The following is a 22491-nucleotide window of genomic DNA, read 5'->3' as shown; positions in this document are numbered from 1 at the left end:
GTGTGGTGTTAAATAAAAAAGAAATCGGGGGAAGGGGGGAAGGGTCGAACCCGAAGCCATGAGGCGAAGTTTGAAAATAAAATCGGCCACCCAGAATAAGTTACTGAAAGATGTTTGAATTTATTTAAGTAAGAACCAAATTGACAGGTGAGCGCATGGAATTCGTCGAGCGTTACGATGACGACGACGACAACGACGACAACAACGACAACGACGATGGAAGCTATTCAGCAAATGAGGCCAATGACCAGGTTTGTTTGTTATAAGCGAAGTAAAAAAGAAAACATAAAAACGAACGTTAAAACTTAAGCGGGGGGGGGGGGGTAATCAAAACATCGGAAAAAAAAACACAAAAAAAAACTTACGTAAAAAATAAAACAGAAAAACGAACACGTGAAAAATGGTTTAAATAAGCCTGTTTCGATATTAAAATTTAAAAAATCGGTGGGTACCCGGGTGTTTTTGGGTGTGTGGTCGGGGGGGGGGGGTAAGCGAAGTAAAAAAAAAAACAAAAAAAACAGAAAAACGATCGTTACGTGAAAAATGGCTTAAATAACATTGGTTCAATATTTAAATTTTAAAAATCGAAAAAAAAAGACATCTCACACCACGATTCGAACCCAAAACTTCTAGATAATGAACCAACGCGTTAACTAACTGACTTAACGCGACGTACATGAAATTTAGTCAGTTTTTCAACTATTTAAAGTAAATACGGTCATGACGTCATCTGACGCATGCGTAGAACCGGTCGTCGTCACGAGAGGACCGTTTTTGTTAATCCCCCCACCCCTGTCGAAAATTGTCGATTTCGGGGTGAAAAAATTAACGTTTTTGGCCAATTTTTTGATATTTTTCGAGCGAAGGATGGAGCTTCGATATGATACCGAGTTTGTGAATTTTTGTTGTGTCTGTTGAAAGTTTTTAGCAGACACACAAACATACATACATACATACATACATACATTTTCGCTTTTATACATATAGATTAGATTCCAAAAAGTTCGGTTATAAAATGTCTTAATTTTATTCTTTTTATAGGTTTAGTGAAAATATCGGCTATATTATTCTCAGACGTCATTATTAATATTTTCATCGTGATCAATTTTTCATCCACTGGATCGCAATTTTTTAAATTTAATGTATTATTGAATTTTACACATCTAACCCTTTTATGGCATTTTGGGCTGGAAAGTAGATTAAATATCCTTAGTGGCGTAGCAAGGACGGGGTAGTTGGGGGGGGCGGTCCGCCCGGGTGGCACGTATCAGTAAGCGGCATTTTGAGAGGATAAAAAAATAAATAAAAATAAATGAAAGCTAACAAAAAATCTGAAATTTTATGCCGGGACTTTTAGAGATATCGGAATCAGAAAAATGTGTCCCTATTTTATGAACGGCACACGTAAGGGGCGACATTTTGGGGAGGGCAAAAATAGAAAATAGAAAAAATAAATAAAAGCTAATTAAAAATCGGATTTTCTTACGGAACTTTTGGGGGTATTGGAATCGGAAAATGTGTCCCTATTTGACGATCGGCACATGCTAGGGGGTGGCATTCTAAGAGATTAAAAATAGAAAAAAAATTATAATAAATAAAAGCTAACAAAAATTTGAAATTTTATACCGAAAGGGTTGTAAAAAATCGGAACTTTTGAAGGTATCGGAATCAGAAAAATGTGTCCTTATTTTTTGAGCGGCCCATGTCCGGGGGGCGGCATTTTGAGAGAGTAAAAATAGGAAATAGAAAAAAATAAATAAAAAATAAATACAAGCTAACAAAGTATCTTAAATTTTATACCGAAAAGGTTTTAAAAAATCGAAACTTTGGAGGTGTTAGAATCGGAAAAAATGTGTTCCTACTTTACGAGTGACACATACCAGGGGTGGCATTTTGTGAGGATAAAAATAGAAAATAAAAAAAATAAATAAATAAAAGCTAACAAAAAATCTGAAATTTTATATCGAAAATGTTGTAAAAAATCGGAACTTTTGGGGGTATCAGAATCGGAAAAATGTGTCCCTAATTTACCATTCCAAAACCAATCGTTTTAAATTTTTTATTTATTTTTTCATTATTGGTACTAATGATAAATATTTATTGTTTTTAAATTATCGCTTGATCTAAAATGATAATTATATAAAAATACGATGAAAATTTAGTTTATTTATAAAACAAAGTTTTAAAAAGTTGCATAAATTCTCTAGGTAACATTTCAAAGAAAGCAGTTTATTTACATATTCCAAAAAAAATGTTGAAAAATTAAACAAAACATTTTTGTCAAGAAAAATACTTTCAAGCATCGCTGATAATTAAATGATATAATGAAAAATTAGCAACAAAAAATTACGTAATTTTGGAATTGTAGAAATATTAAGCAAGTACGGAATAAAAATCGATTGTAAATAGAATTTATGATCGTCATGTCAGGGAAAATAATTTTAAATGGGAATTAAGCGCTACACCTCAAATACTATTTAAGCGGCTTTCTATTTGATAGTATAAGTTTCGAACAATCACGGAGTAGTTGATTTTTTTTCAAACTATTAACAAAATGTTATAATCACTGACGTATTCATAATTAAACCGAGATTTGTTATGATGAATTAATTCTGGTAATAGGATTTTAATTTTTAACTTTATTTTATTAATATAATAATTGTAAAAGATAATACAAGAAAAATCTCCTTAGAACGCGTACTTACTTAGAAAAATCAACTTACTTGCTTTCAAACAAAAGTAAACATTTAAAAATATGTATATTTCTGTGAGAGGTACTTGAATCCTATTTAAAACTATATCGTCTTTAAGAATGCTCTTAAACTCTATCTTCAATTGATATTTATTCCATAGATGCTTAATTTTCATACCTTGCCAAAATTAGTTCTCCGGTGTCTAATTTTCCTAAATTTAATTAAATTAAAATAAAAATATAAAAAGTGATTTTTAATGTTTTTGATTCATTTGGGATTTATCTGTTTTTGCTTTAATTAGCTGGTGGGTTTGTTCGATGCTATTTTGTCCGATCCCCCGGGTGTATATATGTATATATGCATACATGCATATGTTTATATATATATATATATATATATATATATATATATATATATATATATATATATATATGTATACATATGTGTATACATGTATGTATGTATGTATGTATATATATATATATGTATATATGTGTGTATATACTAGTGATGGGACGATTCCAAATTTTTTTCCCGATTCCGATTCAATTATCGATTCTGTCTTAAATTCACGATCCAATACGACTCCCTATTCCGATTCGGATTCTTTATAAATTTCTAAATATTAGTGATTTTTTTTTTTACTTTTTTTCGAATTACTCTATAGATAAACAAATAAATAAAAAATAAAAGGATTACCCTCCTCCAATATACACACAACCTCTACCATATGTACCTAGAATTAAAATCAGCTAGGTCTGCTAGCTTTCCTTCTTTTTCGATATGACCTGAAGAAGGATAGGTCGCAGTTTCCAGACCCCAAACTAAGGTTAAAAAATGTTTCTATCTATAACTTTTTGAAATCTATTTTGTATTATTACCGCTAACATGTTTGTATTGCAAATATTTTTTCCTGTTTTCTTTTCTTATTGCAGCTTTGACTTAAAACTCGGAACTTAACTTTACCATCTTGTCTTGCGTTTTCTTTTTTGTTCTGAAGTCTTTCTTGTCAAATATACTATTAACCAATACTGCCTCCTTACATCTAAAACGAAAAAAAAAGTCCCCCATGAAAGCGAGAACCTTCCAAATTAAAACCTTGAACTATTATCTAAACTCAAAAGAAAATGTAAATTAATACAAAATTAAGCCGACTTCACAAATTGATAAAAGTTCATTATTGGATTTTAATTATAAGGTGAAGCTCGAAGATTCAAACTCGAGATAGATCATGCCAAAAACATCCCCACATTAATATGGAAGGGGAGAATATCTTCAAACAGTGTCCTAAATTGATAATTGAGCACCGGACTTATACTAAGTAGATATTAATAAGTCCCTCGTACCTATTCCATTTCTTTTTAATGGAGAGTAGATACTGCAGTGGATGTGTTATCAGCAGCTCCAGTAACTCTCGCTTCTCTTTTTTTGTCCCTCAGTACTCATTCAAATGAGTGATTTTCTTGCAAAGGGTGAAGAAAAAGCTGCTTTCCAGGTCGGTAGTACTTTGTGAACAGTAGTCTGAGATGTCGAAAATTTTTCTGTCTCTATGTCTATCCTGGCGGTCATGTCACTAGTAAGGGTGCTGGAGGTAAACGTTTCGTCTGGGCTGACGTTATCCGCCTGATAGTCAGGGACTCGAACCTTGGATTAACCACTAAGGAGGCTGTCTTATCAGCGGGTGCAAAGTACTGCGGCTGCTGTATTGCCATTTGGTGAATGGATTCTGGATCATGCAGTAGTCTCTGGTGGGGCCTCTCGATGCCATACTAGTGGGTAATTGTTACGGCTTTATCTTATCATGTGCTACAAAAAAAAAAAAAATTTCCTCTCCTTTTCTCTATTACTTTCCCTTTCTATCCTGCTCTAACCAAGTATGCAGACCTGTTCCACAAATCCCAAAACCTCAACATGAAATATCTCCAGAACAAAAAATCGAATAAACCTAGAACCCCATCCTCCAATGTAGACCCCTACTACCATGTCTCCTTCTCCAACATCAGGGGTCTACGTTCCAACCTTCCAGAGGTTGAAACCCAATTACAGGAGACAAAACCGAACATATTCTTTCTAAGCGAAACTGGAATAGGGCCGACCACTTCCCTAGATGAGTTCATAATTAATGGATACTCCAACTTTACATCTAAATCTGACCCCCAAGATTGCCAAGGGCATGGAATATGTGCCTACATTAAAGATGGCTTCCCGTGTGGCAGAGATATCTCCACAGAAGACCCTAATTTACCTTATATGTGCTTTCGGGTTGCACTTGCTTACACCACTGCATTTATATTTGCCCTCTATCACCCCCACAACAGCGGAGTTACTATCTTTAAGAGTATATCTGAGAAAATAGACCACATCCTGTCTGCGCGGCTAACATTCACATCTGTGGTGACTTCAATGTCCATAACATGGAATCGCTGACCCACTCAAATAAAACTGATGATGAGGGGAGGTTTTGTCATGATTTTGCCATTGCAATAAGTCTACAGACGTACCCCTCCATTGTACTGTATACTGATACTCTATGGCTGACTGGGATAGCTTCCGTACATTCATATCTGATCTACCTCTGCATTCCATGTTTAAAAAGGATGTGTCCTCTATAGTATCAGACCTGACCGAATGGTTAATTGTAGGCATAGACTGATTCATACCATCTAAAAATTCCAACAAAAACCTAACAGCCAGCCATTGTCCTCCCTAGAATGTGCTGCTGTCATCGCGCACAGAAATCACTTTTTCCATAGCTGCCAACGTAATAGATGCACCGAGACTAAAGCTGCTTTCAGGACTACCGGCAACCACAGTAAAAGAGTAATAAAAAATGCAAGAGAGCTATATGCTCAGTCCGTTAAATCCAAAGTAATTGATCAGCGGCTTGGTTCCCACCAGTTTTGGCAAATAACAAATAGGATCCTGAACAGAAGTGTGCGTTCTATCCCAACCATTATCAATGGACCAGAGATCATCTCGTCAGCATCAGACAAGGCAAAACTATTTGCCAAGAACTTTGCAGCAAATTCTACCCTATGCGACGAAGGCCATCAACTCCCCGTATTTTCTCCTATAACACACAACACGCTAGGTAATATACAAATATCTGTGCATGAGGTCGCCAAGCTCATCAAGAACCTTGATTCCAGTAAAGCAACTGGCCCTGACGGCATTCCAGTTATAGTGTTAAAAAAGCTTCAACCAGAACTTGCTCCCATACTTACGAAACTGTTTAAGCGCTGCCTTAAGGAGAAGTGCTTTCCAACACCCTGGAAAACCTCATCAGTATGCCCTGTATTTAAGAATTCAGGTGATAAGTCATCTCCCTCTCAGTACAGACCAATAAGTCTCCTGTGTGTCATGAGTAAGTTGCTGGAATCCATATTAAATAGAGAAATAGTCAACTACCTCAGCAGAAATAACCTTCATAGTGACATGCAATATGGTTTCCGTTTTGCAAGATCTACTGTAGATGTGCCAGCGGTTACATCTCATAGGTTTAGCGAATCTCTTGACAAAGGCTTCCTTTCTAAGGCAATTGCTCTTAACATATCAAAGGCCTTCGACAAGGTTTGGCATAAAAGGCCTACTTCACAAGATTTCCAGCTACGGTATAACTGGAAATGTCTTCTCTATCATTAAATCAGTTCTCTCTGACAGGCTCATAAGAGTAGTGGTTGATGGATAAAAATCAGAAGCCCACAGTATTAATGCTGGAGTCCCTCAGGGGTCCATCCTGGGCCCAACTCTCTTCCTGATCTACATCAATGATCTCCCAAAACACATACTTCAATCATTCGTTGACATCTATGCTGATGACACGACCATCTACAGCAACACATCAAAGGCTGTAAATGACAAAACTCTCTCTGATTCTCTCTCCTCTGATCTTGAGCGCATGGTACAGTGGGGGAAGAGGTGGCTGGTTACCTTTAATGCATCTAAAACCAAGCTCCTGTCTTTACATCATCAATGCTCTGATCCCCATCTGGCATCAATTGAAATGGATGTCTCTCGTCTTGGGGAGGCTCCATGTTTTGACAAGCTTCTGGGTTTGTCCTTTACTCCTGATCTGAAATGGAACACGTACATCAAGTATGTTGCCAAGGTCGTTGGAAAGATGGTGGGATCCTTCTACTGCTCCAGAAGATCTCACTTCTGATGCAATTCTCTATCTATATAAAAGCCAAGTACGTCCAAGGATGGAATACTGCTGCCACATCTGGGCAGGAGCTGCTAAAAACAGCCTATCCTGCCTTGACAGAGTACAAAATAGACGTTGTGGCTTAGTGGAAGGTGTCCTTTTCTCTTCCCTGCAACCTCTCCCCCACAGAACAGATGTTGCAAGCCTATCTTTGTTTTATCGCTATTACCATGGAAGGTGCTCGTCTGAGCTCCAATCTCTTGTCGCCCCTCGCCAATCTTTCATGATAAACACACGTCTAGCTGAAACCACAGTCAAAAGTTTTCCCCACTCTTTATCTGTGCCTAAATCAAAACGTAGATTCTATGAACAAAGCTTCTCTCTTAGAACTGCACGCCTGTGGAACTCTCTACCGCTTGCCTGTTTCCCTCCTGTCTTCAAGTCCAACATAAACAAATTCCTGATGAACCGCCCCCCCCCCTAAGTAATGACACTTTATCAAATCTCCAATACTAATGAATACTGCAACACTATCCCATTGATTACTGTACACAAAATAACCCTTATCCCCGAGTGGCTTCTGGGCCTTGATAAGTGGTGACCTTCATGTAAAAAAAAAAGAAAAGAAATCTTATGTCTGCATACATTTTCGCAAACAAAATCGCACTTAGTGTGTGTGTGTGGGAGGGACATATGGGGGTTCTAAATATTTTTCTCGAATGTTTTCCTTTTAATTAATTGAAAATAATGAAACAACTAAAGGTGCATTTCTCTTTTAAAACAAACCCGATTTGCATTTGTCATTAGTTGGCAAAATGGTATTTGCATATTTCATAAACAATTGAAAATGATTAACGATTGTTATGCAAAATAAAACGGTATATGAACTGTATAGTTAACAAAGTCCCCCCCCTCCATTTTAAACATGAGTTTCTCAATAACATAGTTACTATATAGAAAACAATTCTTAACTTAAGAACGAATGTGAATGTATTCTTAACTATACTCTAGAAGTGTAAGCCATTTTGAGTTTCAGAACAGTTTCAGATGGTTCGCTGTTACAACACAAGTCCTGGGAGGTGACTTGTTTGTAGAAGACAGTTCCACAGAACAAAATATTCTTACCGTGTCGAAACCCGGGAAAAGAACATGCGAAATTGCTCCAGAAAAGGTTTAATATTTATGAAGCAATTCTGGTTCCTGATTGTTTGGTAGCAGAACGTGAATTAATTTGATTCGTCAGTTCTCAGCAGCATCGTTTATAAATAGAATCGTCCGACTGTGTGGGATCGTACCCCATTATAAACCTTTTATGATGGGATGTGTCTCCTAGCGGCCTTGGCTGCAGGGAGACAGGGTAGTACACGTCAAGGATTCGTCACTTAACACTCAGCCCGACAGGTGAGGGGCCGGGAACCGGCCCAGCACCTGTTGGACTGAGGTACGCCGCCTGGGTAATACCTAGAAGGTCCACCCTCCCAGGCCTTGCCACCGGGCTTTCCGGTGGGGCAAGTTTATTGCTTGCTGCCTGAGGCGCCCCGACCGGGGAATGACGACGGGGTTACTCAGGCAATTTTTAAAATTGCTGGAGTGCCCCTCCTTTAGGGGAGCCTGCGGGGTTCCCACTTTCCGGCCTTGTGCCACATAATGCTGAGGTGGGCAGCATTTAAATAACTACCCCATTATAAGCCCAAAATATTGCAACATATACTATACGTTCTCTCTACCAAAGAATGTTCATATGTTTACCCTAATCATAAATATTTCTCAGGTTATTACTAATTATTACTACTGACAATGTTATAGATATGTAGTAGATTGATTTGTTTTAATGCAAAAAAAAAAAACAAAACAAAAAACAAGATACAGATAATTATAATAGAAATACTTTTTACTAATATTGTGAGAATTTTAGACTAACACCCTTGGCTAAGAATGATATTTTCCTTTTGTTTTATTCGACTTTCACTTTGTTTTATATGATTGCATAGGGACACCTTGAAAATCTTGCAGAAAAAAGGCACCAACAATTATTTTTAAATTTAAACTTTCGTACATTAATTGATGATTAATCATGACTTCCAGGCTACTCTAACATTATAGAAATGTTCACTAACCCGAAGTCTGACTGGCAATGTTGTAAAACTATGCGTAATCACTTAGACTCCCCCCTCCAAAAAAAGCTTATGTCCAATCAATAGCAGATCTCCACCCTAAATTCTTAAATAATTGTTTTGTTTGTTTATCTTGCCGCTAAGTTTTTTAAGGCGTTAACACGTAATTGCCTAAAAAATAGGATCTTGTTTTGTTTTAAAAGAGTAACCTAACCGAGAGACTCAATATACTACTACTACTACTACTACTACTACTACTACTACTCGTAAGTTCTTATATATTATAAGTTTAAATATGAAAAAATAATAAAAAGTTATAAAAATAGTAATTATTTTTTTTAATCTATAAAACAGTTTAAATGTATTTAGAATAGATTTTTAGAAAGACGCTTACATTTTAATATTGGCAAAATGTCCATGTCTTTCAGTGGAAAACAAACCACCCAAAGGTTTCAAGAATGTACTTGTAGTCTCGATGTTATTGCTTCTATACCTCACCAAGCTTAATTTTACAATCAGACCACCTATCGGGTGGGCAGAAACGAATCTCCGAAATCAACCTAAAAGCTCTATTTGTGCCATGCACTAACCATTCATTAAATCTGGCTTGTGTACATGCCACTTCTGTAGTGGTTCACTCTGTAACATTTTTTGGCATACTGGACCGATTATTCTTGTTCTTTTTTGAATCTACACATTGCCGGGACGTCTTGATTCAGTTGATCGGTCTAAGTATCAAGCGGACCATGGAAAACAGATGAAGTAGTCGAGCAGATGCTGTAAATGTTGTGGTAAAAAAAATTATTGGAAGTCGTCATTGTCCTGGAACAGCTCACAGAAGAAGGAGAAAATTCAACCACAAGATTAGATGCGTCTTTTATTCTCAACTCGGTATTGTCGTTTCCATTTCTTTTATTTCTGAGCTTTTGGAAAACTATTCTCCCAGAAATCAATGATGCCCAGAAGTATTTTCAAGAAAAGGGGCTGGATCTGCAACAAAGTTTTGACAGGCTGACGGCGTTGAGAGATTGCCTTCTTCAGAATAGAGAAAAGATGGTGGACACTGCAATAGATGAGTCAAAAAACTCTGCTCTGAAATGGGGATAAGCATGGAGCATCGTATATGCAAAAAGAAACGAATGGGTGGTAAACGATTGACTGATGCAGTGGTGGGGTTTGACACTGAGTTGAGATGGGAAATACTGTCTAATATAGATAGGTTGATTGAAGAAATATCTTGCAGATTTCAACAAGTTCACAATCCTGCAAGTAAATATGCTTTTCTTACACCGTCAAATCTGCTTGATGATAATTATGATTGTCAGCTTGGTGAAGTTGACGAAGATACAGATAAAGATAAATTCTTTGCTGGAAAGAAGAGATTACAGTATTTGTGAAAGCTTCAGGAAAAGATAAAATCAATGGACCTCTTGAACTTTTGAACTTTATACAGAGATAACACCTTGGGAATTTCGTCTCTAATATTGTGATCTTGCTGTGCATTTTCCTTACCCGAGCTATTAGTGTTGCCAGTTGTGAGCACTCTTTCTCGAAACTGAAGCTCATAAAAAACTACCTTCGATCAAAAATGAGCCAGACAAGGCTTACAGACTTCACAATCCTCTCCATAGAAAGGGAACTTTTTCGATAGTGAATTTTGATAGAGTTATTGATAACTTTGCTGAAAAAAAGTGCGAAAAAGTATGTTTGTAAATTTTCAACCGACTTGATGGAGGCTCGACTTCTTAATAAAATTATGAAGAAAAAGAAAAGAAAACTACATCGGAGTAACTTCTCCTTGATACAGCCATGTTTTTGTGTGAAAATTCGAAAATAACAACAATAAAAAAGTAAATAAAAATTATTTTATTATTTCTTAACCATTTCATGTTTTCAAATGTTCTCATTTCAATTTATATATTCAAATTTCAATATTTTCATTTAAATTTGTAAAAAAAAAAGAAAGTTTTTCTAAAATGCGTAACTTTTTATTTCTTAAATTTTGCGCTTAAACCAAGCGATTACACACAAGGATGTCAAAAGGCACCGATACAAGACGTTTTTTTTTTCTTCGAGAGGCTCGACCTCTTAATTTTAACATTATGAAGAAAAAGAAAAGAAAACTATATCGGACTATCCTCTCTTTGATAAAGTCATGTTATTTGACGAAAATTCAGACTTTAACAACAACAAAAAAAAGTAAATAAAAATGATTTTATCATTTTTTAACATTTTCAGGTGTCCAAATGTTTTCATTTAAATGTATTATTATATTTGTTTGTATAGCCAATTAATTTAATTTCACATTTTTTTAATAATTTGAATTATACGTTTTTGGTTTGAAAAACAAGATTTGGTTTCACTTGTTTTATATTAACATTTACATAATTACTTTCAGATTAATGTTTAATACTTATTATTATTCAAATTACTTTCTGTGTCAGGGGAGATAACTCCATAGGCGGTTCCTGTTATCAGGAGCAGATCACTCTTTTATCTATACATCCCCATTGCATGACTGTAGTCTGTTTGCAATATGCATTGGTAACATTATTCTTTTATGCATATTGCCAGTGTGAAGTAAAGGGTCTACAGATTCATCGGAGTCGTTCTAAATGCTGTGTTGTACAGTGAGGTGCTTGTTCACATTAAATTTAAATTTCAGCATATTGGTACAGTTAGAGAAACAGGGATGCAAAGGGAATTCCAAAGGTTAGCTGTTCAAGAAAAGGAGCTATTAGAGTCGTAAGTCCTCCAGCATTTGGAGATCTCCACAGTGAATGGATAGAATTTACCTGGCCGCCAGGCTGGTCGGGTGTATTGTGGTTAAAAAATATTAATTTCGGCACACTGCTGCCAAAAACGTGCTACTCCAAATTTTGACGCTCTGCTGTCAAAACTCAACTTCAAATCTCAACATGCTACTATCAAAACTCAACTCTAGAACACGATACACTGCTGACAACACTTGCTACTCTGACATCCAAATCCAAAATCAATGCTGTCTGTAGACAATTCAGGCTTTTTATATGCAACCAGAAGCATCTCATTTGCATGTTAGGGTGACAATATTGCAAGCATATAAAGAGAAAAAGCGGCCATTTTGTTTTTCATTATTTTTGTCTACAGACTGCATACAAATAGATTTGTACTAATTTTTTAAGTTCTTTATTACAAAAGAGCAGCTTATTTTGCCTTTGGTATCATTTTAAACTACATGTATTTACATCAAAAGGACACTGGAGCAGCAAGTTCATTGGAGCACATTCCATTGTAGTTCTTGTAAAACAAGCACAAGGGTGCAATATTGCAGCGATTGGGTAGGGGTTTGAGCTTGGTAAACAATGAGGGATCTATTAGATTACAGACACTTTTTGTAAACCGAGTATAAGAGGGAGAGACTAGTAGCTGTGATACCGATGCTCCATGCATGAGAAAATGGTGGCCTTGTAGCGATATATGATACTCGCAAGTGTGAGAAGTTTTCTAACACAGTAGAACAGCAGCAGCCTTGACAGTATCTTTTATGCATTTGTTTCCATTAATGTTACCTGAAAATGTTAGGCCAAGGATTTTGAATGTTGGACTCTTGAGTAAAGTGCTATTTTCCACGGCAATTAAATGTTACTATCCATGTATGTTCCTATATTCAACTATTTGTTTTCAATATGTGCACATTCGTTTAACCTACATGTTAAGAGTAGAATATGGTGTCATGAGTAAATATACCTGCCTCAGGTCTGGCATGAAGGGCTTCTCATGACATGTGGCATTTCTGAATGAGTACTTAACATCAGCAGATCCTTCTTAGACAAGAAATAAATCTAGGTTGTGCTCGATGGCTGTACATCTAAACAACATGATATTAATGCAGTAGTCGATCTTTAGACCTTTAATATTCCTGATATTCATAAACGACTTCTTTGATAAAATGGTTCCTGATATAGGTATATTTGCTGAGGACATCATGCTCTATAACAAAACATAAGGAAAAAACGAATGTGCACATACACAGAAACCTTACGAAAAGTCCTTCAGTCTGTAGTGGAATGAGGCCGTGAATAGATGCTAACATTTAATGCTACTAAGACTAAACTTCTTTCCTTTAACAACTACAAAACAAAACCTTCTCAATCACCAATTGCCATGATAAATAACACCTCACCTGGGAGCTCACCCTTCAAACTTCTTGACTTAACATTCACAGGCAACATGAATTGGAATAAATAAATTGAAGACATTGCCAAGGTTGCTGTAAAAAAGGTGGCCTCCATCTACCATGATAGAAAATTACTCACACCAGAGAGTATCCTATATTTGTAATGTAGCTGGGTTGAATGTTGGTAATTTCTTGTCAGCCAGAAAACAACTCACAACGCAAATTCGTTTGTTAGAAAATATAAAAATATGACGCTTCTAGACTATCAGAACGAAATTTCGGAAATCGTAATACTGAATTTCACATGAAAATAATGGTATCTACGTGTTCCTCTTATTTTTAAGATGATTATATCCAAAAAGTACGAAAATTGATAAGGTAGAAAGTTATTTATTAAAGAAAATAGAATTTGAAAAAAAAAAAAAAAAACGATCGTATTTTTTAAGACACAGAAGAGCTCAAAAAGGGGAGGGGTATTTCCTCTTGATAATTCTTGGAAAACTCAGGCAAAAACTTGTATATATGTTATTTTTATGTTATTAAATTTTTAGGCAAACAGTCATTTTTATATTAAACAATTGTGAAAAAATCTTAAATGTAAACCAGACTCGGAAACACTGTATATGTTATGTTTGTTATTTGTTTTGCATTAGTCACATTAAACATTTAGAGTTACTTCCCTTGCTTATGTTTTCATTTCGATTTGTTTAATAAAAAGCAGGATGGTCGTAATTTTTCACCAGATAACACAAATAAAGTTTTTTTTTTTTTTTAATAATTCAGTAATATTCAGGTAATTTCGACTGCCTAATTTGGAAGCTAACATTGTAATTTATTAGAATTGACAAAAAAACAATCAGTAGAAACCAGTGTTTTTATCTGAAAACTCCATTTATTGACTATAAAATTTCGTTCTGATAGTGTAGAAGTGCCGAAAATATTCGAGTTTTTGCCTCATGTGTACACTCCCAGGCTGTAGTCGGAGAGAGGAAGCAGGAGAGGGCGGATTAAACAGCCGGCGCATGCTAATGTTTCTTTCTGACTGTTGGCTTGTGCTTCCTTACCTGTATGGCCTATTTCCTAGCACATGTTTTGACCCGACAGCTGTAGGGGTCAATTACTTGACCTATTCACCTCCAGCAACATCAGTTTTGACAGCTTCACCGCCATTGCTCACTGCATTTTGGCTATCGACTCTCATGCATGTGTGTGCATGTGTGCACACAGTCTCACCATGCGACATCCCTCCCCTCTCCATTTTCGCAATCCAAACAGAAAAACAATTATGATATAAGAATAAGTGCAATAATGAAACTCTCCAACAATCAACTCACTAACTCAGTATAAAATGCATTTTACGAATCCATAGTTCCTTTGTTAATTATTTGTTTTCACAAATCGACAAAACACAACTATAACACAAAATAATCAACAACGAACATTGTACAACATTTAAAATCAACGCTGAATGCATTCCATGGGTCATTACCCCTTTCAGTATGATATGTGCATATTATTAATGTTTTCATTTACTTTTTTTTTCATGGATATATAAACATATCATTATATTCGTACATTTTTGCTTAAAAAATTTCTCTCTTTTTTTTCCCCTGTACGAATTTCAATCGTATTTACACATCTTTACCTTGTAACCGTCTTATTAATTCATTACAGTTTCATTATCTTTTTTTTTTTTTTCACTACAAGAATAAGTTTTTGTTTTATTTTGTTAAATATCTGAATATAGGGAACACCCAACGAATGGTGAAAACCATTCGACGGTAACCAAGTCGTAATTAAAAAATTAACATCGGTAGATGACATTTGATGATCCCCGTCTGTGCTTATTGCTCAAGTTAATAAAAAAAAACAATAATCTCTTTTGTCTTTCTCATATTTTTTTTTCATTACTCATTCTCAATGCCCACATACTCTGCTGAAATGGTTTTTTATCTTCCAAAGTTTCACGCATTTAACAAACTCCAAGAAAAAATATTCTTTTCTAAGGTATTTTACTGAATGGCTAAAAACAGAACATAGATCTTATCCAACCTAAACAATTCTCTCTCACTTGTTCCTCTTCCCCACTTCCAAACTCCGAACCTACTCTTGGCCTTTCCGAATGGATCCTATTATCGTCTTCGATATCTACAAGTGATACAAATGGGAGATAACTCGCATCCAAGCAATTTGCATGTTTCAACGTCATGCTACGTGTCATGACTCTACTCTCCATCAATAGTACATTAGACTGCTCTTTTGGCCTTTGTCATTGATGTAGATTCTTCCGTATTGGGATATTAGCTTCTTCCATGGCTGAATCACTATCTGACTCATCGGACTCTCCCGAAGCAGCCAATGCAGTCTTTCTTAATGGTCTTCCAGTGCTGGGAATTTTCCATTACTTGCTCGATGCTGCCTGAAGATGTTCCATGTGCACTTTCATCATAGAGCCCATCAACTGATCCTTAATTCTATATGGAACGGGGCCTGTTTTATCTATAACCACATAATATGGTTTCTAATGTACATCTAGCTTCCCCCACCTCTGGTGGTTCTTATAATAAACCAGATCTCCAATCTTAAAATTTACGGACTTTGTTTTCCTATCCAAGTCTTTTATCATTTTTTTTTTCCTAGCTTTCCAAATGTTCTCCCTAATTAAAGTAAAAGATCGCTGCATCTCTTGTAGAGTGATCTTGTGTTGCTCATCATCATAGTATATTCTATGAGGCATTAATATATTATCTAATGGCAGGATCATGTCTCTGATGTAAAGTAAATAGTATGGTGAGAATTCCATCATTTCGTTCACATGGAACCTGACAGCCACCAACATTTGGTTAATGTATAACGACCGTTCATTGTTCCCGATCTTTTTCACTAAAACATCATGCATCATCCTATGAAATCTTTCTACTTTGCCATTACTTTGCGGGTGATAAAATGATGTGGTGACATGATGTATGTTGAGGTCTTCTGATGCCTTCTTCATCACTTTTTTTACATTTTCAGGCTCATTGTCCGTTAGCAGCCGGAGTGGTGCTCCAAATCTAGGGATAATTTAATCCAAGAACAGACACACCACCGTTTCGGCCTTCTTATTAGAGACCACAAAAGTCTCCGGATAACCACTATACATATCGATGAACGTCACTATGTTATCGGAAATTGTCTCTTGGTATGGCCTGGAAATATCCAACGTCAGTTTCGCAAAAGGAAAAAGAGTCAAATCGCACTCCTGCATCTGAGGCTGATATTTTCTCAGATTTCTGGCTTGGCATGGAATACATTTACCTGCATATTCATTCACGTCCTTAAATAAAAACGACCAGAAAAATTTTTGCTTAATGCCATGAAACGTCTTTTCCGTGCCCATGTCATCATTATCGCCATGATACTGCACTAACACTCTTTTTCTAAGTACATATAACCTAATCAATGGTTTGTCATTGGATGGCAACAGGTAATACACTATCTCCTCTATCTCTATGAACATTTTTGTTTCATTTTGGACGATTTACTGTTCTTCATCTTTAAATCTGAAATTTCCTTATCTACCTCTTGTTTCCTAATTAAATCTAAACCTGTAAAATGTTTTTGACTCCTAATGAGGGCATGAGACGAATGGATTCGCCAATCATTTTTATAAGCACCGGCTGTGCTAAACAACCAATGAAATCGTTTCAAAATTATTATAAAAATTGTTGAATTTTGGATTCAATCAGTTCGCCGTTAACTACGCCATGGGCCGCATTTGATTCTTGGCCGCCATCTTGGTTACTGATCTGAACTACGCCGCCATCTTTGTTCAACACAATGTCTCAAAACTTAACAAAACCTAATGTAGAATGTTCATGTGATACCTGTGAGCCCTCAACCTTCTTATATGACACAAACTCTTTCAGCTCAAAATGATTTCAATTTATTGCATTTACCAAGTAATTCTTACCATCTATTTCTACCAGGGGATTATCATTGACTCGGCTTGAATCCACCGTATGTGACAAGAGATCTGCACAAACATTGTCCTTCCCCTTCAGGTACTAAATGGTGCACTGGTGCAGTTATAGCCAGCCATACTCAAAGCCTACGTCTGTATTTTCCTATTCTGTATAGGCGGGTTTAATAAATATTCCAGGGGTCTGTGATTGGTATAGATGGTGAACTTTGCACTATGCAAGTAGTGATTCAACTTATTAAAGGCATAGTGAATTCCAATCTCTAGGTGAAAAAAGAACAGGGTGTGTCCAAAAAAGGTGTATGCACGAACGGGGCATGAGGTGGCAAATAGGGTTTCAAACAGCAATGTGGAATGTACACATGGATATGTGATCAAAGATTCTCATTCAAAATTCAAATAAACAGTTCAATAAAAAAAACAAAGTTTTGCTATTTGCAAAAAGGACGTCTAGTTCCAGTATTTAATCTTTCATTTGTTTTTTTAAAACACATTTTACATTTCTTTAATTTAAAAAGTTAAGAAAAGAAAAATCCACTTATGATTATGTTCAATTTCTGAAAGAAGTTGACTCTACCAGAATAAAAAAATGTAACTGTTTCAATAATAATCAAAAATTCTTTTTTTTTTCAAGTAGTTTGCCATTGTTTTTATTTTTTGAACAACCTTTTCACTACCAGTTCATGCTGGTCAGGATAGAGCACACACATCTGTTCAGGACCTTGTTTGTTATTCGTCAAAACTCATGAGAATCAAGCCTCTGTTCTTCTCCTTTCGACTTTGTGAATTAGGCATATGATTCTCTCGTGTTTGCTATAACCCTTTTGCATTAATTAATAGCAGTTCTAAAGACGACTTTAGTTTCAAAACATTTAGGTGCTTATGTATTTTTGGTACAACGCTATTTTTAAATAGTTTTTTTTGGGGGTGGGTTAAATTCAAGTTTCACCATATCGTTTTTGTTTTTATCAAATTGCTAGGTGGAAGCACAAAAATAGTTACAAAACACCTTCCCCCTCCCCTTCCTCATGTTATAAATGGCTTTCGAAATAGTATTATTTCAGTGCGGCACCAAAAATATATAAGTATCAACATTTATTACGTTTAAAGCAACTGAAGTAGTGGTTTCTATGTGCAATGGCGGCAGCACATTCAGGGGTGTATTATGGCTGGCTGTTTGGGTTCTGTTTCTTGAAGAGTATATAGGTATCGATGCTGATGTTAAATCGGTTAAATCAGATGCTATACCCGACGCATTCTTTTTAAACAGCGTAGGGGTAGCTCTGATATGAATTTGGTCAGAATAGTTTAGGTTCTGTTGGAATTTCTTGAACGGTATATAACTATCTATTAAATCAGATGCTATACAGGACGCATTCTTTTTAAACATATGAATGTTCAGAAACTTTTCCAGTCAGCCATCGAGTATCGATACATGATTCGATGGAAAGGGATGGGGGGGGTGCTTTACTTTGATTTTATCTTTATTGCAACAACCAAGCGATCAGAAGATCCTAGCAGAAACAGAACTGAGGATGAGCAGAGTTCAGAGCATGTTGTTAGAAAAAGGTCAGGAAGACTTGCAAATTGTTCATCAACTTCGAGTACCTGAGTGGGTTGTTAACAATCTGTGCTAGGTCATAAGGGACAAATCATAACAAAATCTTCTTCTGTCATGTTTTGTTTGAGTGGACTAATTGTGAACACTGAAATCTCCACAGATGTGAATGCTGACTGAGGGGTGAGCAGACAGGGCTTTACATTACTTTCAATGATAGTTACTCCATCATTGTGGGGAGTGTAGAGGGCAAATATAAATGCTGTGCTGTGAGTAAGTGCTATTCTAAAGCACATGTAGAGATGTTTGGGGTCTTCTATGAAAATTTCCCTGCCACATGGGGAAGCTATCTCTAATGTAGACACAATTTCATGTCTATGCTGATCTTGAGGGTTAGGTTTGAATGAGGAGAGCCTTTGGTGGAGAAATCAGCTTAGGAAGCAGTGGAGTTAATGCCAGTTTCACATAAAAACAACAGGTCAGGTTTGGTCTCCGGTAATTGAATATCAACCTCTGTAAGGTTGGAATGTAACCCTTGATGTTAGAGAAGGAGACCTATATTGGAAGAAAGAAAAGGAAAAGATGTAGCAGTTCCCACTCATATGGCATTGAGAGACCCACCAGAAACTGCTGCATGGTCCAGACTCCATTCACTAAATGGCTATACAACAGCCCCAGTATTTTGCACCTGCTGATAGATCGGCCTCCTTGGGAGTTACTCCAAAGTTCGGGTCCCTGACTTTCAGGTGGATATCCGTCCAAGAGACATTTATCTCCAGCATCCTTATTAGTGACATTGCAACAAGGATAGAAAGAGAATGAAAAGAGAATTTAGTCATTTCTTGCTAATGCTTGCAAAAAATTATCGACTGAGTATACAACACTCACCATTCATTTCTTGAGGACTAGAACTGAGAGACAAAACAGCGGATGTGAGATGCATCTATAATACCTTTTTTACTTTCCTTTAAAAAGAAAAACGACAACTAAGTATTATTTTATTTAGTATAAGTTCACATTATTTTAAAGAAAACTTTAGATATCTCCTTCTCATAGTTTCACGTGACCTAAAGGAAGATAGCTTTAAGGAGGAGCTAAATTTGCCTAATTTAGAAGTTCAGAGCTAACAAATTAGCCTAGCTACTTTAAATAAAAAATTGTCTTTAAAAGGCATGACAAAACATTGCAAAGTTATCCATTCTTTTTCAGACTAGGCTGTGTCCCTGGTTATTTTTTTAGATGGCTGGATATCAATACAATCATATGTGAGGACATTTTTTTTTTTTCAAATGACTCCTGGCATTCTATCATCCAGATGCAATCTTTTTTTAATAGCTTATTCAGAGGAACTTGCAAAATTATACATGTTTGGAATAAAAACATTATAACAATTTGTGAAACCCCCCAAAAAACTGGGCTGGTTTCTACCATCAATAATGTCTATAAGTTGACTATGATGTTTTATTTTTCCTATGAAAAAATCACACTTTCCCTCTTTCGATTTAAACCTATAGTCTTGGATTCACTTAAATACTTTGTGCACATGTGATTTGTTGTTGCTTGATGTTTTTATTGATCATTAGAAAGGTATCTCGGTAGGATATTGCAAATTAGAGTCTACTAAGCAATGTGTGAAAAATAGGTGGTGCGACGTTATCCCCAAATGGTAATCGTTTAAATTTGTACAAACTCCTCTGGATATTTATACAAAGTAGCTTTCAGCAATTATCATCCACATGTATTTGTAGATAAGCATCATTTAAATCAAATTTTGAAAAGAAATTTCCTCTGTTGAATTTGGCAAAAATTTCCTCTAGACTAGCCACAAAGTACTAGTAATTCATTAGTGCATGATTCAGTCCTGTAAAGAAATCTGCACAAACCCGGATCTCTTTAATGTTTTTTTTTTCTTTTTTACATAGACTGTAACTTGATGATTACAGCTTAGGAATAGTTCACTCCATGAGAGGGATAAAAATCACTAGTAAACAGCTGATGTGAGAACACAAGGTTACCATAATGATGAAATAAAGTATTAAAACTTTGAAGAGGCATGCTGTTATTTAGGTTCTATGGAAAACCATCTTAGACGCCTCTTGGGGTTCTACAATACAGTTTGGTCTCCATATTTTATAAAGAACCAACACCTGATCGAATGTGTCAAGTGGAGACTAAAAGGTCACCTAAATTTGGCAGTTCTCACGAAAATATTAACTTAAAAGTTGTTCTCTTAATGTGTTGAAACAAATCAAACTGTGTCAAAAAAAAAAATGTATAAAATGATAGCAATGATAAATTTACCGTTACTCCATTACTGGTGCTTTGAGCAGGAACCTCTGCGAGTTTTTCTCTTCTTTTTCGATTTCTGGTACTTGGAGCAGGTGTCACTGTGAGTCTCTCTCTTCTTTTTGGATTACTGGTACTCACGACAGGGGTCTCCGCGAGTGCCTCTCTTCTTAGCTGAGCCGCACGTGAGCGTGTTAACATCTTTTTCTTTTTTTACTATAAATGTGGACGTCAACTAAAAGTTGCAACTGTGTATGCTACAAAAAACTGTGTGAGAATGTGCTTGAAAATTGGATGACATCATAAAGGATGAACGGTAGTCGCAAAAATCTGTTTGTTTCTTTGAAAACCAGCAGCAGCAGCCACAATGTTTGTTTATAACTGCTGTCTGCTGCTGATCTATATATTACTAACGTGTATAGTTTCTGAAAGCAGCAGCAGCAGCAGTAGCAGCAGTCGTAACTTGGTATTTATGAAAAAATTTAGAAATTTCAAAATATTTAATAATACTTATGCAGTGTAAGAACTGTGCTATCGTTGGTATCGTCCGGACAGTTTACGGAAAAGGCTGGAAAGTACCAAATGAGCGCCTTAACCCTGTAATGTCATGAAATACAAGATCTTCATCAAACCTATAACAACATGTAAACAAAACACAATTTGCATCAGCAGGAGCGAAGGCACCCAAACACCAAGGTGAAAATGGCGCCAACCTGTGTTTTATTTCGACATTCAATCGACTGCTACAAACACATTAAGTTGTCAGAAACTACGCTTTTTGTACCCATCCTTCCACTACGATACACAGTTCATTATAGCAAAGAATTATTGGGCAAAGCACATTGCCCAAGGAAATATCTACACTAAGAGAGAGGAGGTAAAAACAAATACGACACATCAGATATGAAAATGTGTGATAAAATATCTACGAAAGGTCTAAAAGTGACACACTTTAACTAAACTTCATTTACAGTCACACTAAGTTAAATGGAAACAAACAAACAAACACGGATTCCGGGGAGCGAGCATCCTCTAACAATGAAAGATAATGAAGACATTAAAACATAATGACAAACAAAATGCCTCCTCCAAAATGCCTCAGCTCCAAACTATATCCATGTGTGTGATATTTAAAGGTTTGTGTCATCAGTTTTTCACCAGCAGTTATTAGTGGAGGTCGTCCAAACGTTTTGCATGGATTTCTTTCTTTCCTAGCAACAGCAGCAGCTTACATGAACATCTTAAACCTTTCCTTCTCTGGCAGTGGCACCAACAACTAACACAAAAGTCTTCACCCTTTCTTTCTCATAGCAGTAGAAGCCATTTGCTCAACATTTCAACCACAAGACTATTTCTCTTCTCAGAACTTTTTATCAACAAGAGATAATCTATATATCTAAACGTGAACTTGTCTCTGTGTGTCTGTGTGTGTACATTTCCCTACCAAATAACTCATTTTTAGTCTACAGACTCGATATTTCACATAAGGGGTATGGAAATATGGAAAAATCTTTTTAATCGGTTTTTGGACAGAAATTTGGCTGTCAAGGGGTCAAAGTTCAACGATTTGACCTTT

General features: G+C 36.0%; 1 protein-coding gene across 1 annotated transcript in view; it reads right to left on the bottom strand.

The window, feature by feature from the left end:
• The window catches only part of LOC145239888 (uncharacterized), a 28325-nt gene extending 6797 nt beyond the window's left edge, over positions 1-21528 (bottom strand). The window contains exon 1 of the mRNA XM_080103505.1: positions 20931-21528. Within this exon, the coding sequence (XP_079959631.1) occupies positions 20931-21116 (186 nt within the window). The 5' untranslated portion in view covers positions 21117-21528. The remainder of the gene's footprint in view (positions 1-20930) is intronic.
• Between the last annotated feature and the right edge of the window lie 963 nt (positions 21529-22491).

The sequence above is a fragment of the Euprymna scolopes genome, chromosome 19 (assembly GCF_053919585.1).
Source record: "Euprymna scolopes isolate OS-2025 chromosome 19, ASM5391958v1, whole genome shotgun sequence".
In the NCBI taxonomy this organism is placed as follows: Eukaryota; Metazoa; Mollusca; class Cephalopoda; order Sepiida; family Sepiolidae; genus Euprymna; species Euprymna scolopes.
Note: the sequence above shows the minus strand (reverse complement) of the source record. Positions and strands in the feature narration are given on the sequence as shown.